The 19,442-nt window shown below is 55.1% G+C and overlaps 3 protein-coding genes across 4 annotated transcripts in view; 1 reads left to right on the forward strand and 2 right to left on the reverse strand.

Moving 5' to 3' along the window:
- AKNA (AT-hook transcription factor) overlaps window positions 1–1,211 on the forward strand; it is a 48,193-nt gene extending 46,982 nt beyond the window's left edge. For both annotated transcript variants that reach the window (XM_058672882.1, XM_058672881.1), the window contains exon 22: window positions 220–1,211. In XM_058672882.1, coding sequence (XP_058528865.1) covers window positions 220–460 — 241 coding nt within the window. In that variant the 3' untranslated portion in view covers window positions 461–1,211. The remainder of the gene's footprint in view (window positions 1–219) is intronic.
- Window positions 1,212–2,922: 1,711 nt separating this feature from the next.
- Window positions 2,923–5,033, reverse strand: ORM1 (orosomucoid 1). Its single transcript, XM_004594977.3, has 5 exons — window positions 4,862–5,033; window positions 4,365–4,507; window positions 4,106–4,176; window positions 3,327–3,434; window positions 2,923–3,182 (listed from the first exon to the last, which is right to left on the reverse strand). The coding sequence occupies exons 1-5, from the start codon at window positions 4,973–4,975 to the stop codon at window positions 2,923–2,925; spliced, it is 696 nt and encodes a 231-aa protein (XP_004595034.2). The 5' UTR covers window positions 4,976–5,033.
- Window positions 5,034–11,490: 6,457 nt separating this feature from the next.
- Window positions 11,491–19,442, reverse strand: part of COL27A1 (collagen type XXVII alpha 1 chain) — a 115,970-nt gene continuing 108,018 nt past the window's right edge. Inside the window, exons 50-61 of the mRNA XM_004594944.2 lie at window positions 18,261–18,314; window positions 17,729–17,791; window positions 17,466–17,519; window positions 17,279–17,314; window positions 17,133–17,150; window positions 16,874–16,909; window positions 16,558–16,584; window positions 16,046–16,111; window positions 15,369–15,537; window positions 14,711–14,820; window positions 13,182–13,400; window positions 11,491–12,572 (exon numbers count right to left, since the gene is read on the reverse strand). Coding sequence (XP_004595001.2) covers window positions 12,426–12,572; window positions 13,182–13,400; window positions 14,711–14,820; window positions 15,369–15,537; window positions 16,046–16,111; window positions 16,558–16,584; window positions 16,874–16,909; window positions 17,133–17,150; window positions 17,279–17,314; window positions 17,466–17,519; window positions 17,729–17,791; window positions 18,261–18,314 — 999 coding nt within the window. The 3' untranslated portion in view covers window positions 11,491–12,425. The remainder of the gene's footprint in view (window positions 12,573–13,181; window positions 13,401–14,710; window positions 14,821–15,368; window positions 15,538–16,045; window positions 16,112–16,557; window positions 16,585–16,873; window positions 16,910–17,132; window positions 17,151–17,278; window positions 17,315–17,465; window positions 17,520–17,728; window positions 17,792–18,260; window positions 18,315–19,442) is intronic.

Consider the following 19,442-nt stretch of genomic DNA (forward strand, 5'->3'; position numbering starts at 1 on the left):
CGAGTTGAGGACAGAGCTGGGACTCGAACCCAGGCACTCTGATACGGGATATAGAGGTCCCACACAGCACTGACTGCAGCACTGGCAACCCAGTCCTGCTATTCCCATTTTAGAGATGGTAAAGCCAAAAACCAGAGAGTAGAGGCCAGAGGGCCAGTTGGGGTTCTGAGCGGAGCGGGCTCCAAATCCAGTGCTCTGATGTCACACTTTTCTCCTCAGGTACTATGCACCTACAGCGGCACCTACCTCAGCCTCCATGGGCACAGCCTCCAGTCGGGCAGCCCGGGGCCACCGGCACTCCGTCCAGCTTGAGCCCAGGGACCTGGAGGAGCTGAACAGGGCCCTGAACCAAGCCATGCAGGCGGCGGAGAGAGTCCGCTCCACTAGCCACCAGATGAGCCGCTCGCTGTCGGCCGACCTGTGCCAGGTCCGCGGCCTGCGGAGCTCCTGCCTCTTCTGACTCTCTGGAGATGGCGAGACACATCAAGGACAGGTGGCCCTGCCATCCCCCAGGCCAGCAGTCAGCTGGAACCACTGACGCCCGGAAGATGCTGTGACACGTCCCAGGAGGGTCTCCCTGTGTGCAGGCATCCCAACTTGGTGGCCCCTTGGTCCTGCACCTCCCGCTAAGAAGATATATTTTATGCAGAGATGGACAGACCTTTCAAAACTGGGGTGTTTTTTTTCTGGTCTTGGATTCTCATTAGGAGGCAAGGCCCAGACCCCTGGAGCAAACCCACCCCTCACCTGTAAGCAGCCAGCTGCAAGCAGGGCTTAGCAGAAGACCTGGCTCCTACCCAGCAACTGGTCCCTGGGGCACGTGGGTACCTGTGGGGCATCTTAGGATGCCAGAGTCCCAGAGTGACACGTGCCATTTCCCCCCTGGTTGTACAAGCCTTTCCTGTGAGCCTGCTAGACTGGACACCCCATCCCTCAGCCTCGGGGTGGGGACAGAGGTCCCCAGAATCTGTCCACACTGTCCCTCTCAGTAACTCATCCCGACCCCAGCTGTTCCCCAGGATGCCAGTGGCATTGAGAGTGGCCAGCTGCCTGCCAGGCCCTTGTCCGGGGCACGACTGTGACCATGAGGCCAGATCATCTCCTGCCCTCACCCCCACCCCAGAGCAGTGTGTACCTCAGCATTTCCTCAATGTTTGTGCATCAGTGCTGTTTGTATATTTGAGGCATTAAAAAGTCTATTTTCATTATAAGAGCAAATGAAGAAGAATTGAAGCTGGCTGTCACGAGAAGACCCACGGTGCAGCCCGTGTGGGAGGTGGTGTCGTCAGCTTCCCAAAGTCATGCTTGCTGACGGGAGACCTGACGCCTGGGTGGAGTTGCCCAGGCATCTGCAGCGGGTGCGTGTTTGCCTGCCTCTGGCCGCTGTCTTCCCAACTTTCTCCCTCTGCCTGGCTCAGAACCACAAACCTGCCTATTGGGCAGTGCTGCGAGGAAAGACCATCTGGCCTCCCTCTGGCTTCTTGGTAACAAGTTCAGAGAGTTTACGAGATCCCCAGCCAGTAGGCATTTGTAGAAGCATGAGCCTAAACCCTTTTCAGGGCTCTTTTCAACTGCTACTCCCTGAGCCCCTGCTAAACCCTGGCCCCTGAGCTCTACACTTAGCACATCCACCTGCCAAGTCTCCCATTTCACTGATGAGCAGGGTGAGGCTGCAGTGGGTCTGCACCCAAGTGGCTGGAGAGAGTCAGCGTTTGCATATGTGTCTGTCAGCCATCCCAGGTTCTGCTCCTTGGCCCTGCCTGGGATTTTTCTTTCCAGCCCAGATTTCTCTTCAGCTGCTATGGGCTCAGAGTCTCAGCCTTGTAGGCTGGGCTCCCAGAGGAATGGCATGGATGGTGTTGGTGCACGAACTCTCAGGAGTGTGTCAGCAGTCTGCAGGTGCAGCAGTGATGGAGAGAGCAGCGGCACGCAGGTCTGTGTCCGACACTTCTGGCCGGTTGTGCTTTGCTGGCTCCATGAGAGGTTATCGGTAAGGATCCCCTGTGAGCCCAGAAGGAGCAGCCCAGGATCCAAGGCCACCCAAGTGTGCCAAGCCTCAGGCTCCATGCTGTGGGCCCACACCACCTCCTGGAGCTCTCAGGTAGGCACCCTGAGGACACTTTCAAGGGACCACTAGACTCTCTGAATGGGACCCCAAGTCCCTTGCCTCACCCGTGCCTTGCTGGGCCAGGTTCCTCCAGCCCGGGTGTGCACCACAGCCTCCCCCAGGCCTTCCTACCTCCACTCTGACACCTCCCAGATGTCTCAAGTAGGGTTCCTTGTGGTTGGCATGCACCTCTACCCCTGCTAAGGTCCCCAGCCTTGGAAGTCTGAAAACTTGTTACTGGTCCCTGAAGCAGGAAGTTTGGGTTGGCCCAGCCTTAATCGTTCTAGAGCCATTCCGATGTCCCTGTGCTGAGGTCCTGTCACACAGTGGCTTCATGCGCCCAGTGTGGCGTGTGGTGCTGTGGGCTTCAAGATAAGCTCGGCAGCCTGATTGGGCTCATCCAGGCTTCCAGTGTGGCTCCCCCTCGGGTAGGCATCACCATGAATAAGTGAATGAGTGAAAGAACACATAATTGGTCCAAATGAAGAAATTTTATTGATGTAAACCATGAGAGAGAATAGAAATACATACACATGCATGTATATATATGTGTGTATATATATATATATATAACAAACAAAATAGGTGTGGGGCAGAGATGGGGAGGGGCTGAGGCTCCAGCTCAGTGCTGTGTGCTACGACTGCTGTCTTCTTCTCGCCATGTGCTGGCGCTCCAGCGGCCTGCACAGATCCTAAAAGTCAGGAGAAGGAAGCATGAGGGTGGCAGGTGGACTCTAGCCTGGTCCTGCCCCTGCCTGGCAGCCTGCCAGCTCTTCCCTCCTGCTCTCCTCAGCCCACTGTTCCCGGCAAGACTGTCATCCACAGCCCCAGGCCTTCAGACACTGCACTGAAGGGCAAGGGGCACTTTGAAACAAGCCACCTGCCTGGCTGTGCAGCCTCGGCTGACCACCCTCCCTCTCTGGGCCTCGGATGCTGCCCGTTGTGCACCTTCCATGGTCCCCTGCGCTCACATTTTTCCAGTTGGTGTACATGACTTCTGTCTTGTTTATGCCCAGACATGTGAGGGCTTCATGGAACTCAGTCATTTGCTTCAGGCTGGCCTTTGGTTTGTCGGCTGCCGAGGGAGTAAAAAGACCTGGTGAGGATGCTGCCCTCCCAAGCAAGCAGGCTGAGGAGGGAGAGGGTTCTGGGGGCCCAGTTCCAGGGCTGAGCAGAGACAGGGCCAGGCCTTGGAGGTGGGGGCTGCAGGGACACCTACTGTAGAAGACCAGTCCCTTGTCATGCTCCTTCTCCATGAAGAAGCCGAGGAAGAAGCTGCCGGGGTCCCTGTGGTACAGCAGGTGGCCAAAATGATCGTGTCCACTTTCTGCAAAGAGAGAGGCCTGTAGGTGAGATGGGGAGGTGGCACAGGTGTCCTCAGCTCAGGGAGGGGGCCTTGGGTGCCAGGTCACAGAGCCACTAGAAGATACTTCACTCACACATACACACACAAGCACACGCACACACCCCTGCCAGCTGCCAGGCCCTGCCTGGCACTGTATGGTGAGCGCCCATCTGTCCATTTCACAAAGGAGAGACATGTGGCAAGGGCTGCTGAATGGTGTCAGGTCAGGCCCAGGGTCTGTGCGTGCCATCTCTATGGGAAACATGGTACTTGGCTACGTTGCTGTGTAGCGAAAAGAATTCTCTCAATACTTTCAGGAGTTTCAAGAGTGGCGGAGAAAGAAGGTTTGGAGGCAGCCTTGGGCTGCAGTTCCAGTTCCAATCACAAGCTGTGTGACCTAAGGGAAACCACTGCACATCTCTGACTGCGGGTCTCTCGCCTGGCCCTTGTCATCTTAGGAAGGTTTGTGTGGACCCAGGGAGACATTCACCTTAAACACTTCAACCAGCTCTACCACACGGCAGGAGCTCTAAAACGCTGGCTGCTGAGCCAGGACGGGGGAGATGTCAGCACCCAGGCCTGTCCTGTGTTGTCCATGCCCAAAGTCTCAGAAGGTCCCTGTCCCAGGCTGCCTGCCTGGGGGTGGGACTCACCGTATATGGAGATGGTCCCATTCTCTCGTTGCAGCCCCATGGAGGTGGAGTTATAAACGCATCTGTCCTCGCTGCAGCCACACAGGAGGTGGGAGAGAAACAGCAAGATTGTCAAGGACAGGTGGGCAGCTGCCTATCACATAGCCATGGGCAAGAGTGGGGATCACAGCCACCCCTCTCCATGGGAAGGCCAAAGCCCGGAGGAGGCAGGGGCTCTCTCAGAAGCCGGGGCCCAGGCAGGGCGTGCACAGGAACTCACATGGTTACGTATTCCCGCAGCAGGATAGTGTTTTCCTCCTGGCTGGCGGAGAAGTAGAAGAAGGCCGCTTTCATCATCTCTGCATGCTGCTTGTACTCGGGCTTTCGGAAGGCAGAGGCTTTGAGAAACCACTTGCGGTAGAGCTGGGGAAAAAGGCGGGAGTGCTGCTGGGCGCTCGAAGCTGAAGAGTGGGCAGTCGGCAGGATGGGGACCGATCTCTCACTCCAGTTTGCACCCAGGGAAACTGAGGCCTCCAGTTGGGACTGGACCTTCAGGGGCTCACTCCGTGGTCAGGCATCCCCCTTGGATAATCTCCCCATGCCCAGCACAGAATTGTCACTCATAGCGACCCTGCTGCCAAGGGACCTGGCAGGAGGACCCCACATTGCAGAAGCTGCCAGGTGCCCCTGCGATTCCCTAAGCTTTGCCCTAGGATCCAGGAGAAGGAGCTGAGCACAGCTATCAGGAAGCCCAGAGAGCAGGCAGTGGGCACTCACCCGATCCAGGGAGGCGTTGGTGATAGGCCTGGTTGTGAAGTTGGCACACACTGGGTCCTGGGCATGCAGCAGAGGGAAGAGACTCAGAGCTGTGAGGGTCCAGAGTAATGCCATGTTGAGACAAGGAGGCACCCAGAACCAGACAGTGCTGCTGGCTGGAGGGTCCAGTGACTTTTATGGCGAGCTGTGGGAGGGGTGCGTGCCTGGGCTCTTACCCAATCATGCCAACATTTGGAAAACGCTTTGTACTGAGTCAGAGGAAGGTACTGACTCCAAGGCCAGGTTTAACATGAATCCCCAACCCAAGAGGTTACCACATCCCAGTGTCAGGCTTCCTCAAGGCCAAGGTGACTACGGTACTGGGATGTGTGGGTTAGCAGGTGTGAGTTTGTGGATTTTGGCAGAGGGGCCTTCGTCTTGGCTAGCTCCCATGTTTGCATTCACTAAGCTCCAAGGTTTGAGAGGGACCAAGTTTTAAGCCAAGACTGAATGTACGTTAACAAGCACCCAGGACACTGGGCGTAGGGAGGAGAGACTCCGTTCCAACTAAATGTGGCAACGATTGTAAAAGGGCAAAAGTTCACTGGAGTGCCAGCCCAGGCCTGGATGCAGGGACTTCCCCAAAGTGGACACAAATTGAGTGTCTATTTTCAGTGAATGTGTTCCTTGAGGATTTACCCCAACATCTAAGACATCTAGGTTGTCCTCCACCCCCTGACATTAGGACCAGGAACTTGCATCTCTGTTCACCACTGCATCCCCAGTCCTGGCATAGTGGCCAGCACATACTGGACACTCAGCCAGTGCTGCAGGAGTGACCACACTGCCCATTTGTACTACAACCTGAAGTGGCCATAGGAAGAAACACTTGCAATATGTCCTGGAATGTTATACTTGTGATTTTGTATTCTTGCTCATTTCCTTGAGTTTGAATAATTGTTCATGGCTCTGTGTGATCTGTAGCTCAACTTGGGGCTGCTGTTGGGAACAATTAAACCCATTGTCACTGCCTGTGACACTAACATCCCCTAGGAGTGCGGGTTCAAGCCCCAGAAGCTCCACTTCTGAGTCAGCGCCCTGTTAATGTGCCTGAGAAACGACCAGCGAGGGCTCAAGTACTTGGACCCTGCCATCTAGGGAGAAGACCCTAATGGAGCTCCAGGTTCCTGGCTTCATCCCAGCCCAGCCCCCAGCCATTGTGGTCCTTTGGGGAGTGAACCGGTAGATGGAAAATCTTTTTCTCCCTCTGTCTCTACCTCTCTGCCACTCTAGAAGAAATAAATCCTCTCTAAAAGAAAATGCAAAATAATGAATAATTTAATTCCTACTATCAGCACACACTTAATGCTAACAGCATTATCTGCTTCTATTTCAGTTACATTGGGAGCCCATTTTCTTGCAACCCGTGATTGGCAAAGTCTTACTGAGTTAGAAAGAAGCAGTATTCGCAATAGTGCCCCAGGCAGCTGTATTTAGTATTTTGCAATACTACATCACTCCTTATCACTCTTGAGTTTGCACCTGATTAGTTGGAGCATGCATTCAGCGTGAAGCCTGTCTAGCCATTGGTAACAAGAGGTTGAATCCTGGCTTGTTGAATGCTTTTTAGGCACACAAAGATTTTGGAGTTAAATTTGAAAGATTTAGGGTCAGACATTTGGGACAGCAGTTATGATGTCTCTTGGGGGTCTAGCGTGATGGCCTAGTGGTTAAATCTTCACCATGCATATGCTGGGATCCCATACAGGTGATGGTTTTGTCCCAGCTTCTTCACTTCCCATCCAGCTCCCTGCTTGTGGCCTGGGAAAGCAGTCGAGGATGGCTCACAGCCTTGGGACTCTGTATCCACGTGGGAGACCTGGAAGAAGTTCTAGGCTCTTGGCTTCAGATTTGCTCACCTCTGGCCATTGCACCCAGTTGGGGAGTGAACCCGTGGATGGATCTTTTTCTCTGTTTCTCCTTCTCTCTGTGAATCTGCCTTTGCAATAAAAACAACCCCTCCCCCAAAAAATGCCACTAGGCATGTCCAGTGCAGGATAGACGTCCCAGCATTGCTCTGGATTCCAGCTTCCTGCAAATGGCCAACCTGGGGAGCAGCATATGATGGTTCGAGTGCATAGGTCCCTGTCACACATCTGGGAGACCTGCATGGAGCTGTAGGCTCTTGGCTTTGGGGTGGCTCCGCCCAATGTATTTTAGGTATTTGGGAAGTGAGCCAATCAATGGAAGACATCCTTTTCTCTAACTCTCAGTGCCTCAATAGCACTGTTTGTAAAATGGGGCTAATAGAACTGACTTCCTCTGGCTATGTTCAGAATTAAATCAGTGTGTATTGTACAGCACTTGCTGAGTGAAGCCCAGGAGCATTCAAGGTTCACTGAGCTCCTAGGCATTATCATGGGGTCAAGATCAAGCCAGGGAGGAAGACACAACGCAAGACTGTGTGTGTTCTCCAGTGGGTGCAAACCACGCATCTCCCGCAGGCATCAAACTTCAAAAGCATGCCTGGTGCAGGCTCGGGGTTTCCCCAGCATGCACAGTGGGAAAGCATTGATCCCACGGGAAAATGCCCACCTGAAACCAATGGTTTCCTCAAACAGCCATTATGTATTTTTCCCCATCCAGAGCTGCCCTGAGCTGTGTATGTGACAACTGACTTATATCTAGGCTGAGGAAGTACACGAACAAGGTTGCTCCAACTTCAGACCTTCGTTTTGTGATCCTGGGCACTATACATAACCTCTTCAGACTTCACATCTGTTGCTTGAAAAGCCAAGGCCACAAGTCTCAGGGCTGGCAGGTCATGGGGGAGACGGCCACACATCACGCGTGGCTCAGTGCTTGGGAGCGGCAATGCAGCCACTGCTGTTCTCGATGGTTCTATAACCGTGCTGAACCGGGACGGCTGCACAGTGTACAGGTCGCAGAGCAGCTGGGCACCGTGCTGTCTTGTGCGGCTCCACATGCTCTGGTGGGCCAGTTATCCTCTCTGTGGCCAGCCAGCAGCACAAGGTGTGGAACTCCATCTTGCAGAGGTCCAGAGAAAAACATCATTCTCCAAGGTCATACCCCAGCTAGGCAGTAGGGGCTGACATTCACCTGCCAGCTTCCCTCTGCTTGCCCTCCTGGGCCTTGCTTTCCTGGCACTGGGCTGCTGCTGCTGCTGCTGTGCGTTCTGGGTGTGGCTGAGTGTGGCTAGACCTGCTTCACTGTGGACACAGCAAACACGGAACAGACTGGGCTACCCCCTGGAGGCCACTCAATTGTGTAATGAGATTTGAAACTGGAGTTGCTGACTTCAGTTCCCAAAACTGTGCTTTCCACACGGACCTGGCGCCAGCTGACCTGGCTCTGGCATCCTTCCCCAGCTGGCCATTCACACCTGCAATTGAGGACCAAGTGAAATTCCCGGATGTCACTAGCTCTGGCTTTGGTCTGCTTGACTTTTGCCTTTGGCTCTCTCAGCACCCTCCATCCCCCTGTCTTCAGAGGCTCCCGCGGCCCTGATTGGGGTACAGTCCTCTCTGTGGCCCTCTCAGCACAGCCAGCTGCCTTCCAGGATGCCACCGCCGTTAAAACTCACCTGACCAATCCACGCACCTGCTGTCTGGTACAAATCTACAGCCTGGCAGGCTCCCAGTTCTGTGACGTCCCAGCCCTCCCCGCCCCTGCCCACAGCCACTTGCTGTTCTCAGACATGGTACCACCCTGACTGTGGGCCAGATCAGGTGCTGACCTCTGCCACAGGACCATCTGTCTAACTTGCCGGTCTGTCTGTATCTGTACGATAGATATAGTTCATTGATTTTATTCAAAAGGCAGCGTTATAGCTAAGGAGAAGGAAAGAGCAGAAAGGATCTTCCACTTGCTCCCATCCACCCCGGATGGCCGGATCATTCCAAAGCCAGGAGCCTGGAACTCTATCCCAGTCTCTCATGTGTGTGGCAGGGGCCCAGGTAACTGGGTCATCTTCTGATACTTTCCAAGCTGGATCAGAAGTGGAGCAGCCAGCACTTGGACCTGCACTCATATGGGATACCAGTGTGCCAGATGGCAACTCACCCTGCTGTGCCACAGTGCCATCCCCAGTATTCTTAAGAATTCTTTGAAAGGCAGAGCAATATATTGCTGGTTCCCCTCTCTTGCCCTTTTGCCAGGGATGCTGCAACAAGGAGACGCCTGCCACATGTTGTCCTCCACCTTGGGTTTCCCAGTAACACACATTTTCTTTATAGCTAACTGCCCTCCCCTCACAGTGTATTCTGCATTACTAACATGAAACAGACTCCCAAAACAGGCCATTGTAGTTCAATTTCATTTGTGATTAACTGCTGGAGAAATGAAAATAATATTCTGGGTGTCAGCATTGGGGCACAGTGGATTAATCTACTCCGTGCTACATCAGCATCCCATATAAGCACCGGCTCAGGTTTCAGCTGCTCCACTTTTAATCCAGCTCCCTGCCAATGTGCCTGGACAAGCAGCAAGAGATGGCCCAGGTGCTCTGGCCCCTGCCACACACATGGGAGATCTGGATGGAGCTCCTGGGTTGGCCTCGCTCAGCCCCGACACTGCAGCCATTTAGGGAGTCAATCAGTAGATGGAAAGTCTCTGTCTCTCTTTCTCCAGTTCTGCTTTTCAAATAACAAATAATTTTAAAATGTTTTATTAAATTGGAAGACAGTGAGAGAGATCTTCCTTCTATTGGTTCATTCTACAAATATCTGTAAGAAATGGGACTGTGCCAGCCAAATCCAGGCCCAAGTGCCTTGAACTTGATCTGCATTTACCCCAGTGTTGGCAGGAGCCCAACCATTCAAGCCATTACCTGTGTCTGCGGGCTGTGTAACCACAGGAGGCTGGAGTCAGAAGTGGAGCCAGTAGCTGTTGTGATGGCTTAACCTGCAAGTACCAGCATCTCATATGGACACTGTGTCCTGGCTGCTTCACTTTGCATCCAGATCCCTGGGAAAGCAGCAGGGGGGTGGTTCAAGTCCTTGGGACCCTGTATCTGCTCCTGTATCTAGAAAAAGGATCTTAGATGACTTCAGATTGGCTCAGCTCCGGCGGTTGTGGCTATTCAGTGAACCAGCAAATGGAAAAATATTTCTCTGTCTCTCCTTCTCTGTACATCTGCCTTTCCAAATAAAATTAAAAAAAAAAAAAGTGGAGCCAGGACTGAAACCCAGACCTCACCCATCCCTACTTCAGTGCGAGAAACCACTTCCCAGTCTTAGAACCTAGGGCAGCCCCAGGGGTCTCTGGTCCTAGCACACGCCAGAATTTCCAGGGGAGCTATGAGAAGCAAGACTGCTATGTCTCACTTTAGGGGCAAAGGAGTTAGGGTCGAAGGGGGAGAGTGAGACCTTGCCCTTCTAATGAGCCCCCAGGTGCTGCCATTGCTGGCCTGGGACCGAGGCACCTAAGGGATGGAGGGTGGGTGCTGTCCTGCCTTGGGAGTGAATCACTGCCAGCTTCAGTGACCTCTGACTCCTCCTTGGCTCCCCCTACATGAACAGGGAGGTGTGCCTTGGACTTGGGAATCTGCCTGCCCTTGTAGACCAGCACAGGTGAGCCCAAGGGAGTGGCAGCTGGAAGCCAGAAATCGTTGGGATCACCAGCAGCAGGAGGCGGCCAGGGAAGGTTCCCCTACCCGCACCCCGCCTCTGTCCACACTGTGATTTCTGGCCTCCCGTGGCTGGCAGATGACGCATTTCTGTTGCCGCTAGCCACGAGGTGCTGATGTTTACTGAAGGTCAAAGAGGGCAGCCCGGAATGTCTTTTCCCTCTGCCAGCCCCGCCCCCACCAGAAAGCACCTGCCAAGCAGCACACAGCTCCAGACATGGCGTTCCATTGCCTCAGTTTTAAATATTTATTTAAAATCCAGAAGGGAAAGGAGAATTGGAACCTACTGCAGGGTTATCACAATGACACGTAGACAAGAGACAGAAGACCAGGATAGCAGAAACTCCGGAGCCTGAGACAGAGGCCGGGTGGCGGCAGGCAGCATGGGATGGGCGGTGGCGACGGCAGCGCTGAGATGAGGCCCTAGCTGCTGCAAAAAGCCGCTTCCCTGGGGACAGTCCAGGGTCAGAGAGCAGGTATGCAGGACACAGGAAGGGGTCCAGGAGGAAAGCGGGCCAGAATGAGGTATTAAATAATGAAAACCAGATCCAAGTCCCCAAAAGACACGACTTGAGAAGTACACGACAGAGACTTTCACATCAATCTCCCCCTTTCCATAAAAAAAAAAAATCCCATTATTAAAATAACCTCAAAATTCAATTCAGGAGCTGACTGGTTCCTGGGCAGGGCAGAATCTGGGTGACACCGGATGTCACTTTCACGCGGGACACAAGGACCGCCATGGTGATCACTTTTTAGCCTAAACGCACACCCGGTGCTAATGACGATGCATTTCTACAGGAGTGATGGTGACACGGCCTGCATGACCACCGACTCCGGAAGGAATGCGCTCCTGCGGCAGAGCACCTGGCGACAAGACATTAGGTAGCTTCAGAAGGGTCACGGAGAGCCCTGACCTGATTTCAAGGCCATGCCTTCCCCCAAGACCTGTGCACCTTGTCCTTTCCGGCCACAAGGCCAAGCCAAAACACGTGAAAGAACAGACATTCCCAAGTCCATAAGTTAAAAAAGGAATCTCTACTTCTGGTTTCTAGTAGAGATTTTGTGGTGGGGGTTTTTTTTTTTTTTGGTCTTTTTTTTTTTTTTTCTTTTTCCTCCTTAACAGATTACCTGACAAGCATGAAGGGTGATGCTAGGAAAAAACAGAAAGACCCCCAAATGTGGTCATTTGGAGGACAGAAGGAGATGTGGGATGATGCCTCACATCAGAACGGTCCTTCGAAGTCTGTGGTGAAGACGGTAGCACCTTCAGAATCTTAAATAAGGTTTTCTTTAAAAAAAAAAAAAGTCACATACACTCCGAGTGCCACTCGGGAGCACCAGTGAGCTCACGGTGGGAGGTAGCAGACGGGAACCCCCAGCCCTGGGGCCGCGCCCCTGCCCACCCTCAATGCTCTCCCTCAGCCTACACCTTTCCCAGGTGAAGACCACAGTAACGCACTTCCTGCTTTGTGTTTAAATAATCTATATAGACATCTTTCTTTCCTTTCCTCCTTTTTTTTTCATGTCTCCTTTGTAATATTGCACATCGAAAGTTCCCTGGCGGGGACCAGCCGACGAGACGCCCCGTTCCCTCCTGTTGGCGTCAACGTGGGGCTCTTTGGGCAGGAATCTGGGGTGGGAAGGGGCTGGTAGCAGAGCTGGGGGACAGGCTACCAGGAGACAGAGCTGGGGTGCCGGCCCAGTGGGCTTGGGCTAGCTCTTTGGTTGGTCTTTGGGGCTAAGATGGGCTGGGCTGTTCCCAAGGACAGCCTGTCCCCTGCTCCCCACTTCTACTGGGCAGTACGAACACAGCTGGGGCCTGCCCCAGGATGCTAGAACAGGGGCTGCCTCTCCTGCAGTCATCTGCCCCTGGGGACCCTCCTCTTACTCCCTGCTCCTCGTCCCTCTTCTACGAGGCCTAGAGGAGCCCGGAGGTCAGAGGAAGCACGCGGGTCCCACTTCGAGGCGGTACTGCTTCCCTGATGAGGCAGGCGGGAGATTGTCCACACCCACGATGGGCAGCTGCTGGGGGTCCTGGGTGCGGAAGGTGAAGAGCGTCCGGTGCCAGCGCCCATCCTGGACCTGCAGGTGGAAGAGAAAGTGAGCATGTCAGCTGTGGTCTCATGGCCCGCCCTGGCATCTGCCCCAACTCTCTCCTGCCTTATTTACTGCTCCCAAGTCACAGTAGCTGAACCTTTACGCATACACAGAGTGGTGGTTACCCGAGAGGAATTTCTGCAACTAGAATTGCTGGTTTCATGGACAGGGACTTTGGGGGCAAGGGCAGCCTGAAGTGGTTAAGACCATAGTCGGAGACATCAGCATCTCATAAGGGTGCTGCTCCACTTCCATTTCAGCTCCCTGCTAGTGTGCCTGGGAAAAGCAGCACATGATGGCCCAAGTGTTGAGGTCCCTGCACTAAAGAGGGAGACCTGGATGGAGTGCCTGGCTCCTGACTTTAATCTGGCACAGCCCTGGCCATTGTGGCCATTTGAGGAGTGAATCAGTGGATACAAGGTCTCTGTTTCTCCTTCTTTCTGTAACTTTGCCTTTTAAATAAATCAATCTCTAAAATAAAATAATAAGTATGAGATGAAGATGAAGCTGAGTGTCCTATTAAGGCAGTATCAAAGGCTTAGGCAGAATCTTATGGCACAAACAGCCCTTGCCCTCCTCCTAACAGGTGGTTACCTTGCAGCCATCCACAGACACCTCTGGCCTGAAAGGACCCCCAGCCTCAAAGATCTGTCCATTCCAGGCCCGGAAGCGCACCGCCTGCTTGGCTGGGATCTGCCCGGTGCCCTCCTGCCACACCGTCAAGTTCAAGCAGTGGATGGTGATATGCTGTGTGACCTCAGAGCTGAGTAGGTGCAGAAAATTCATCTGGACCCGGCTGACAGCAAACTCGACCTGTGGAGCAGACACAGCCGGGGATGGGGACATGGAGGCTGCCTGCAGATCTCAGAGGTCCCCTTGGGGTGGGAAAAGGACCAGGTAAGCTCTGACTTCTTTAGAGACCAGGAAGCTGATGTCCCCACATGAGCAGGTGCCACAGCCCTTGGCTGCACAGCAAGCACAGTTCTGTCGATTGCACATCCAGAGCGTCCTGAAGTCATCTGCTCCACCCCCTCCCCCAAATTCTACAGGTGGTCTCTGGGGCTGCTCTGAGATCCAGGGGGGGGGGGGAGAGAGAGAGAGAGAGAGAGAGAGAGAGAGAGAGAGCAAGCGAGCAGATTGCATTTTGTGCAGCGTTGTTAAGCCTCAAGATCCCTAAGGAGAGAATAATCCACAGGGAACAGCGGTTTCTTGCCCACATCATGCCTCTCCCTGCCTGAGCAGGTGGCAAAATGGGTCAGAAGGGCAGTGGCATTTGTCAATCCCCGTGCCAGCTGCACCTTACCTAATCTGTGAACCACAGGGACCTGGGCCTGCAGAGGTCACTGCGTGTCTGCTGGCGCATAAGCTCTGGCTATAGAGGCAATAGCAAGTTTGACCTCCCTGCCTGGCACATGGGAGTGACCCAGCAAAGACTCGCTGACCAGCTGGTGACTGCGTGGCCCAGGGAATCTCAGGCTCCAGAGCTGGTTTGGGCAACACCAGGTAGCTCCAAGAGCTTCCAGGAAGGCAGCTGGGGCTGAGGGAAAGGCACATCTGGGATTCCCACCTCCCTTGTGACCAAAGCAGCTTCACCCGGCATGAGTGACACTCCCAGGCTGTGGACGCTCAGGGATCCCAGCAAGCAAAGTGGTACTCTGGGCAGGAGGCAGTCACAGCCCATCCCCAGGCTCTTGCCCCTGCTGCTGCCCACCTCGGTTTGTTGATGGATTAGTCTGCATCACTTCAAGTGCTCAGCATAGACAGGCATACGAGGCAAACAGGTGCAGAGCAACAGTTACACACATTCACCTGCAATCCTGTGCCGTACTTGCCTCATTGGGGCTGGGTTCACATGGGCTGTGCCTGGGTCTCAGCATGCATGGCCAGTGGCTCCGCTCTAGACAGGAGGCCCAAGCAGCTGCTATCTTAAGACTCATCAGGGTCAAAATCGCTTAGAGGAGCAGAAGCCACAGAGGCGAGTGTTTCACTTTGTCTCTACACGACACTCCAAACCTCGGAAGCAAGGGCTTTCCTAAAGCTAGGCAGCAGGCCAGGCCAGTGCTTAGAATAGAACTCAGCAAACCCAGAGGGCCAGCCTGGGATGCCACTGGGGCAGGGGATACCTTGGAGGCCGTGATGGGCTTCAGGCACGTCTGTCCTCCATGAGTGAAATTGCAGGAGACTTCAATGGTGTCAGAGGAGCAGCCAAGGTTTGGGTCCACCCAGTAGGTACCTGCAGGTCAGGTGCGAGGGGTGATGGAGGGGTGTGGGGAAGAGCCCAGGCCCTGTTGGGCCCCTGATGGACAGGGTTCCCAGGAGGTACAGTCCCTGCAGTGGGTGGCACAACTGAGGGCTATGCTGTTACTGGAGAGGGTCCTGGGAAAATGGGTTCCAGGGCTTACATCCCATGAGCTAGGCACTTCAGCCTCTTCATCAGGCCTCCCAGAGAGCCATGGGCCAACTCGGGGCCTCAGTGGCCACAGTTGGTCAGCTGGCAGCTGAGAGCCTGTGACAGGTCTGGGGGATCGCTGTGCCAATGCTCTTTCCCTTGCCCCAGAGGGAGTTGTGCCCACAGTGGGATGGGGGGCAGTCTGTGGGCTAAGAGGTTGTTTCCCACACTGTGCCCACAGCTCAGCTAGACAGGGCCCAGCCATGAGTGGTGGGGTAACTGCTGGGTGCAACCCTGAGGGCAGGGCTAAGAACCCAACTTCTTTCTTCCCACTTTTAGCCTCCGGCTCCTTCCAGAATGTTCTCCCCCACAGTCCTGCCAGGCCTGCGTACCATCTGCCATCTTGTGCTCACAGTCCATGAGGTCCCGGCAGACCCGGGCGGGATTCTCCTTGGTGCCCAGGGGCGTCTTAATGCTCTGGATGAGGTTGCTGAGGTAGTGTAAAGTTTTGAAGATCTGCCCTCCCTGATCCAGCACCAGGCGGTCCGAGGAGCTATAACTCTATCATAGGAGACCAGGTAGGCATTATTGTCCTGGCCTGGTCCAGCCCAAGGGTCCGCCACCCCAGCCCTCAGGCCCTGCCAGCAAGGAGGAGCGCCAGCAGACATGCTTGTAGCAGGGCAGCACAACAGGGAGTGAGCTCCCCATCACAGGAAGGAGGCAAGGCTGCCCCGGCAGCTAGCGACATGGTCTCTCTGAGGGAGCTGGATCCGGGCCAGAGGCTAAGCGGGCATTGCAGGAGCCCCTGGCTCCTGCAGCAAAGCGTGGGAAGCCCCTCTTCCCGACTCCGGCCAGCAAGGTTGCCAAGACCCCCAAGGGGCCTTTAGAAAGAGGTCCAGGGTGTCCCAGGGCCTGCTGTCCCAGCTGTCTCTTCTGAGTCCCAGGAAGGCGTCTTCAAGGCCAGGGCCCAAGAACACTCAGTGCCTACCAATGAGCAATGACCCCACGCACACCCCGACTTGTTGCCCCAGGAGGAACCCCATGTGGATAGAGCGCCTGAGGCAGGTACCTCGGCTCTAAGCATTCCACTCGTGTCCATCCACGTCTGGAAAGCTGCCCCGAGGTCATCTTGCTGCTGTGCCGGAAATAAAACAGGGTGGGCATCCGGCACCTCCCACAGAGTCTAGGGGTCCAAGCATGAACTCTCCCACTCCCCCTGTCCCGGTGGGACAACGCCTGAATGACGAGCCCAGCTCAGAATTCTTTTTCTCTCTTGGCAGACAGAGCCCACAACCCTCTGGCCACTCCCTCCCTCCCGCCAGGCACTTCTATAGCTCCCCAGTGCCTTCAGGACTCAAGTGCAGCTCGGCATGACTGCAAGGTCCACTCGGAGTGCTTTCCAGTCACATGCGCTCTTTAGCAGCGTTCTGGGTCCCTCTTGCATGCAGTTAAAAAATGAGAACATGACATGGCATGGCCCCAGCCCCGCTCAGTGGACATGCATGAGTCAGCTGCCTCTCTCGCCCTCCTTCCTCTCCCCTGGGTCTCACCCCTGGGAGGCCAAAGGGAATGCCAACTTACAGACTGGATTGGACTCCCTGGAGGACCCTAGAAAAGAGGACCGTGGGGTCAGCAGTGGGTGCGGTCTGGGGGACCGGATGCCAGGGTGCTGGCAGGCTGTCGGGGACAAGCTGGTCTCTGTTCTCCCGAAAGACTGGCCATCCCGCCCCCACCTCAGGGCTGCTCTACATGCACCTAGAAGTTGTGGGGTACAAGAACTGCATGGGTTCCTACAGTCTGGCTTGTTTGTCTACATACAAAGCCTTGGGTGTCACTCAAAGGAACCCCACCTCCTGCTTCCGGGAGCCCAAGATGAACTGAGTACTGAGTTACCTACCGGTGGTCCAGGTCGCCCTCTTGGGCCAGGAGGACCCTGTGGGAGAAAAAGAAAAGCGACCTGCCATCCCTCCAGCCTCTCCCCACCCCATCCCCCGCCCCTCCCTGGGGACCAGGTGCCCCTGACACACTTGGGTACAGATGGACTGGATGGAGCCCAGAGCAAGAGAAGGTGCCCAAGGACATCAGCAGTCACAAGGACGAGACCCCAGGGTGCTGCCCTCCACACCACCCCCAACCCTCACACCCAGCCCACTCACCCTCGGACCTTGCAGTCCCTGCAGGGAGACAGAAGCAGAAAGAGAGGGTTAGGCAGCTGGGCTGAGCTGCGGCCCTATGCCAGGGAGGCCCCTTTGCCCAGCCCCTGGCAGCAGCACGGCCCCCGACCCCTGGCCCATCCACTCACCAAGTCTCCCCGGCTGCCTTTGTCCCCCTTTGGACCCTGCAACGAACCACAGCCCAGGAGACAGGGATCAGAGAGGAAGCGCAGTGCCCCATGTGGGGAAACTGAGGCACAGACTGGCTCACAGAGACCATGTGCATCCAGGAAGAAGGGGAGCGAGCAGTGGTCATGCTCTGGTCCCTCAACGTACCGGAAGCCCGGAGGGTCCCAGGATCCCGAGGGGCCCGATGATGCCTTCCTTGCCCTGGAGGAGAGGAACCAGAGACTTGACATCCTTCCTTATCCCAGGTACCCAACGGGAAGGACGGAAGGAAGGATGCTACAACCAGTGGCAACAGCTCAGCGAAGGTGGGCGTGGGGAGGAAGCCTGGGGAGCAGCGGGGAGCACAGAGGGAAGGGACAGGAGAAATAGGAGGACAGGTGCTTGGGCTGCTGGGATGCGGAGGGGCTTACCATCAAGCCAGGAGGCCCCCGTGGGCCCTGGATGCCTTTGAAGCCGATGTCTCCAGGGGGACCCTGCAGGATGCAGAGGAAATAGGCTATGTGTCCACAGCAGGCACCAGGCAAAGGTCCAGCAGCAGCTCCTATGGCCCCGGGTCCCATGGCAGGCCCCCCAGACCCAAAAAACACCCACAGGTATTTAGCAGGTGCCAGCCTGGAGCTGCGTGGTACACTGATCCATTGGTTGCTTTGCTACAATCCTCAACTATATGCTTTCCTATTTCCCAGATGCATCAGCCAAAACCCAGAGGCACCAATTGACTTGCCTGAGGCACCAAGAAAGTACATTTTAGAACTGGGCTTGGAGCTCAGGGCTCTTGGAATAAGACTGGGGGTGAGAGAAGGCGAGATGTTCTTGCTTGAGTCCAACTGACTTTCAGCCCGGGCAGAGATTGTTAAATGAATAAATGAACTAATGACTGGGTGGATGGATGGGACCTTCACCCCTCCCCTGCCCAGGAACAGTGAGGAGTGGGGACCATACCTTGGGCCCAAAGAGGCCAGCCATTCCCGGGAAGCCCATCTCGCCAGTGTCACCCTATGGGGAGAACAGAAGAGGTGAGACGAGGGGCAGCAGGAAGTGGGTGCCTGGCTGTCCCCCAGGAGCTCTACCGGGGCCCATGGGCCTGGCATCCTGGGCTGCCCTGTGTCGGGAGGAAGATCACCAGCACCCAGCAGCTTGGGACCCTCAGATTCAGGGACGAGAACAAAGACTCCTCCCACATTCCCCCAGGCTCCATAAGGAGGGAGTCTCCATAGACAACCCCGTTAGTTAAGAGGTGCTGCGTGCCTGGTACACCACTGCCCATGCGTGCTCCATCAGCCCAGGTGGACGACAAGGCAATAAGGCCGCTGCTCTCAGAAGAGGAAATGGACACTCCGACAGCAGGACCACACCTCAGGTCCCCATGGACCCCATGTCGTGCAGTACATGCGACTCAGCCCAGGGGCCTCCGTGACCCGGGCCCCTATCTCCAAAGGGGGCAGGCATGACAGGGCCAGCGGGGAGGGCCAGGGGACTTGGCATCCGCAGAAAGACTTGGGTTGGAATTTCCTGATCATATATGGTGACACCTGCGACAAATCACTTCCCCTTACTGATAATTTTGAGAATTGTCTGTATTAATGCCCAGGATAAACACAGATGGCTCCCGACCTTGGATAGTTCAACTTCTGACCGATCACCTGATCATGGCGCTCAAGCTGCATGCATTGCTTAGAAACTTGATTCTGTATCTTATCTCGCCCCACGCCAGCAGCATCAGGACACTCTTTCCAGATGCTGTGTGGCAGCAGTGAGCCTGGGCTCACAGTAAGGTGTGTTGTCATGGGGACAAGTGATCCCCTGTGGACTGACCATGCATGGTGCTGCTATGACGGCCAGGGGCAGTAATGGTATCTTTAACTTACAACAGCCTCCTTGGCAGGTAGGCTCTGCTCAGCCAAGGAGCACCTATAGCGGATCTTATTGTTGAGAATTGCATCGTAGGACGTACCACAACTTGTGGATATGTCTGCCTTGATGGATACATGCCTTTCCCCCCACGTGGAGCTACTACACATGGATGGAGCTGGGCTGATCCGAAGTTAAGAGCCAGGAGTTTCCTCCCACACAGGTACAGGAGCCAAAAACTTGAACCACCCTCCACTGCTTTCCCAGTCCATA

Source organism: Ochotona princeps, chromosome 14, assembly GCF_030435755.1.
Source record: "Ochotona princeps isolate mOchPri1 chromosome 14, mOchPri1.hap1, whole genome shotgun sequence".
NCBI lineage: Eukaryota > Metazoa > Chordata > Mammalia > Lagomorpha > Ochotonidae > Ochotona > Ochotona princeps.

What these genes read in the sequence shown, in the direction of transcription:
- ORM1 (XM_004594977.3), bottom strand. Translation starts at nt 4,975, where the DNA reads ATGGCATTACTCTGGACCCTCACAGCTCTGAGTCTCTTCCCTCTGCTG. An exon ending in CCAACGCCTCCCTGGATCGG is followed by an intron (nt 4,508 to 4,861) that starts GTGAGTGCCCAC and finishes CTTTTTCCCCAG; the next exon opens with CTCTACCGCAAGTGGTTTCT. An exon ending in CAAGGGACTGGTCTTCTACA is followed by an intron (nt 3,183 to 3,326) that starts GTAGGTGTCCCT and finishes CTCCCTCGGCAG; the next exon opens with CCGACAAACCAAAGGCCAGC.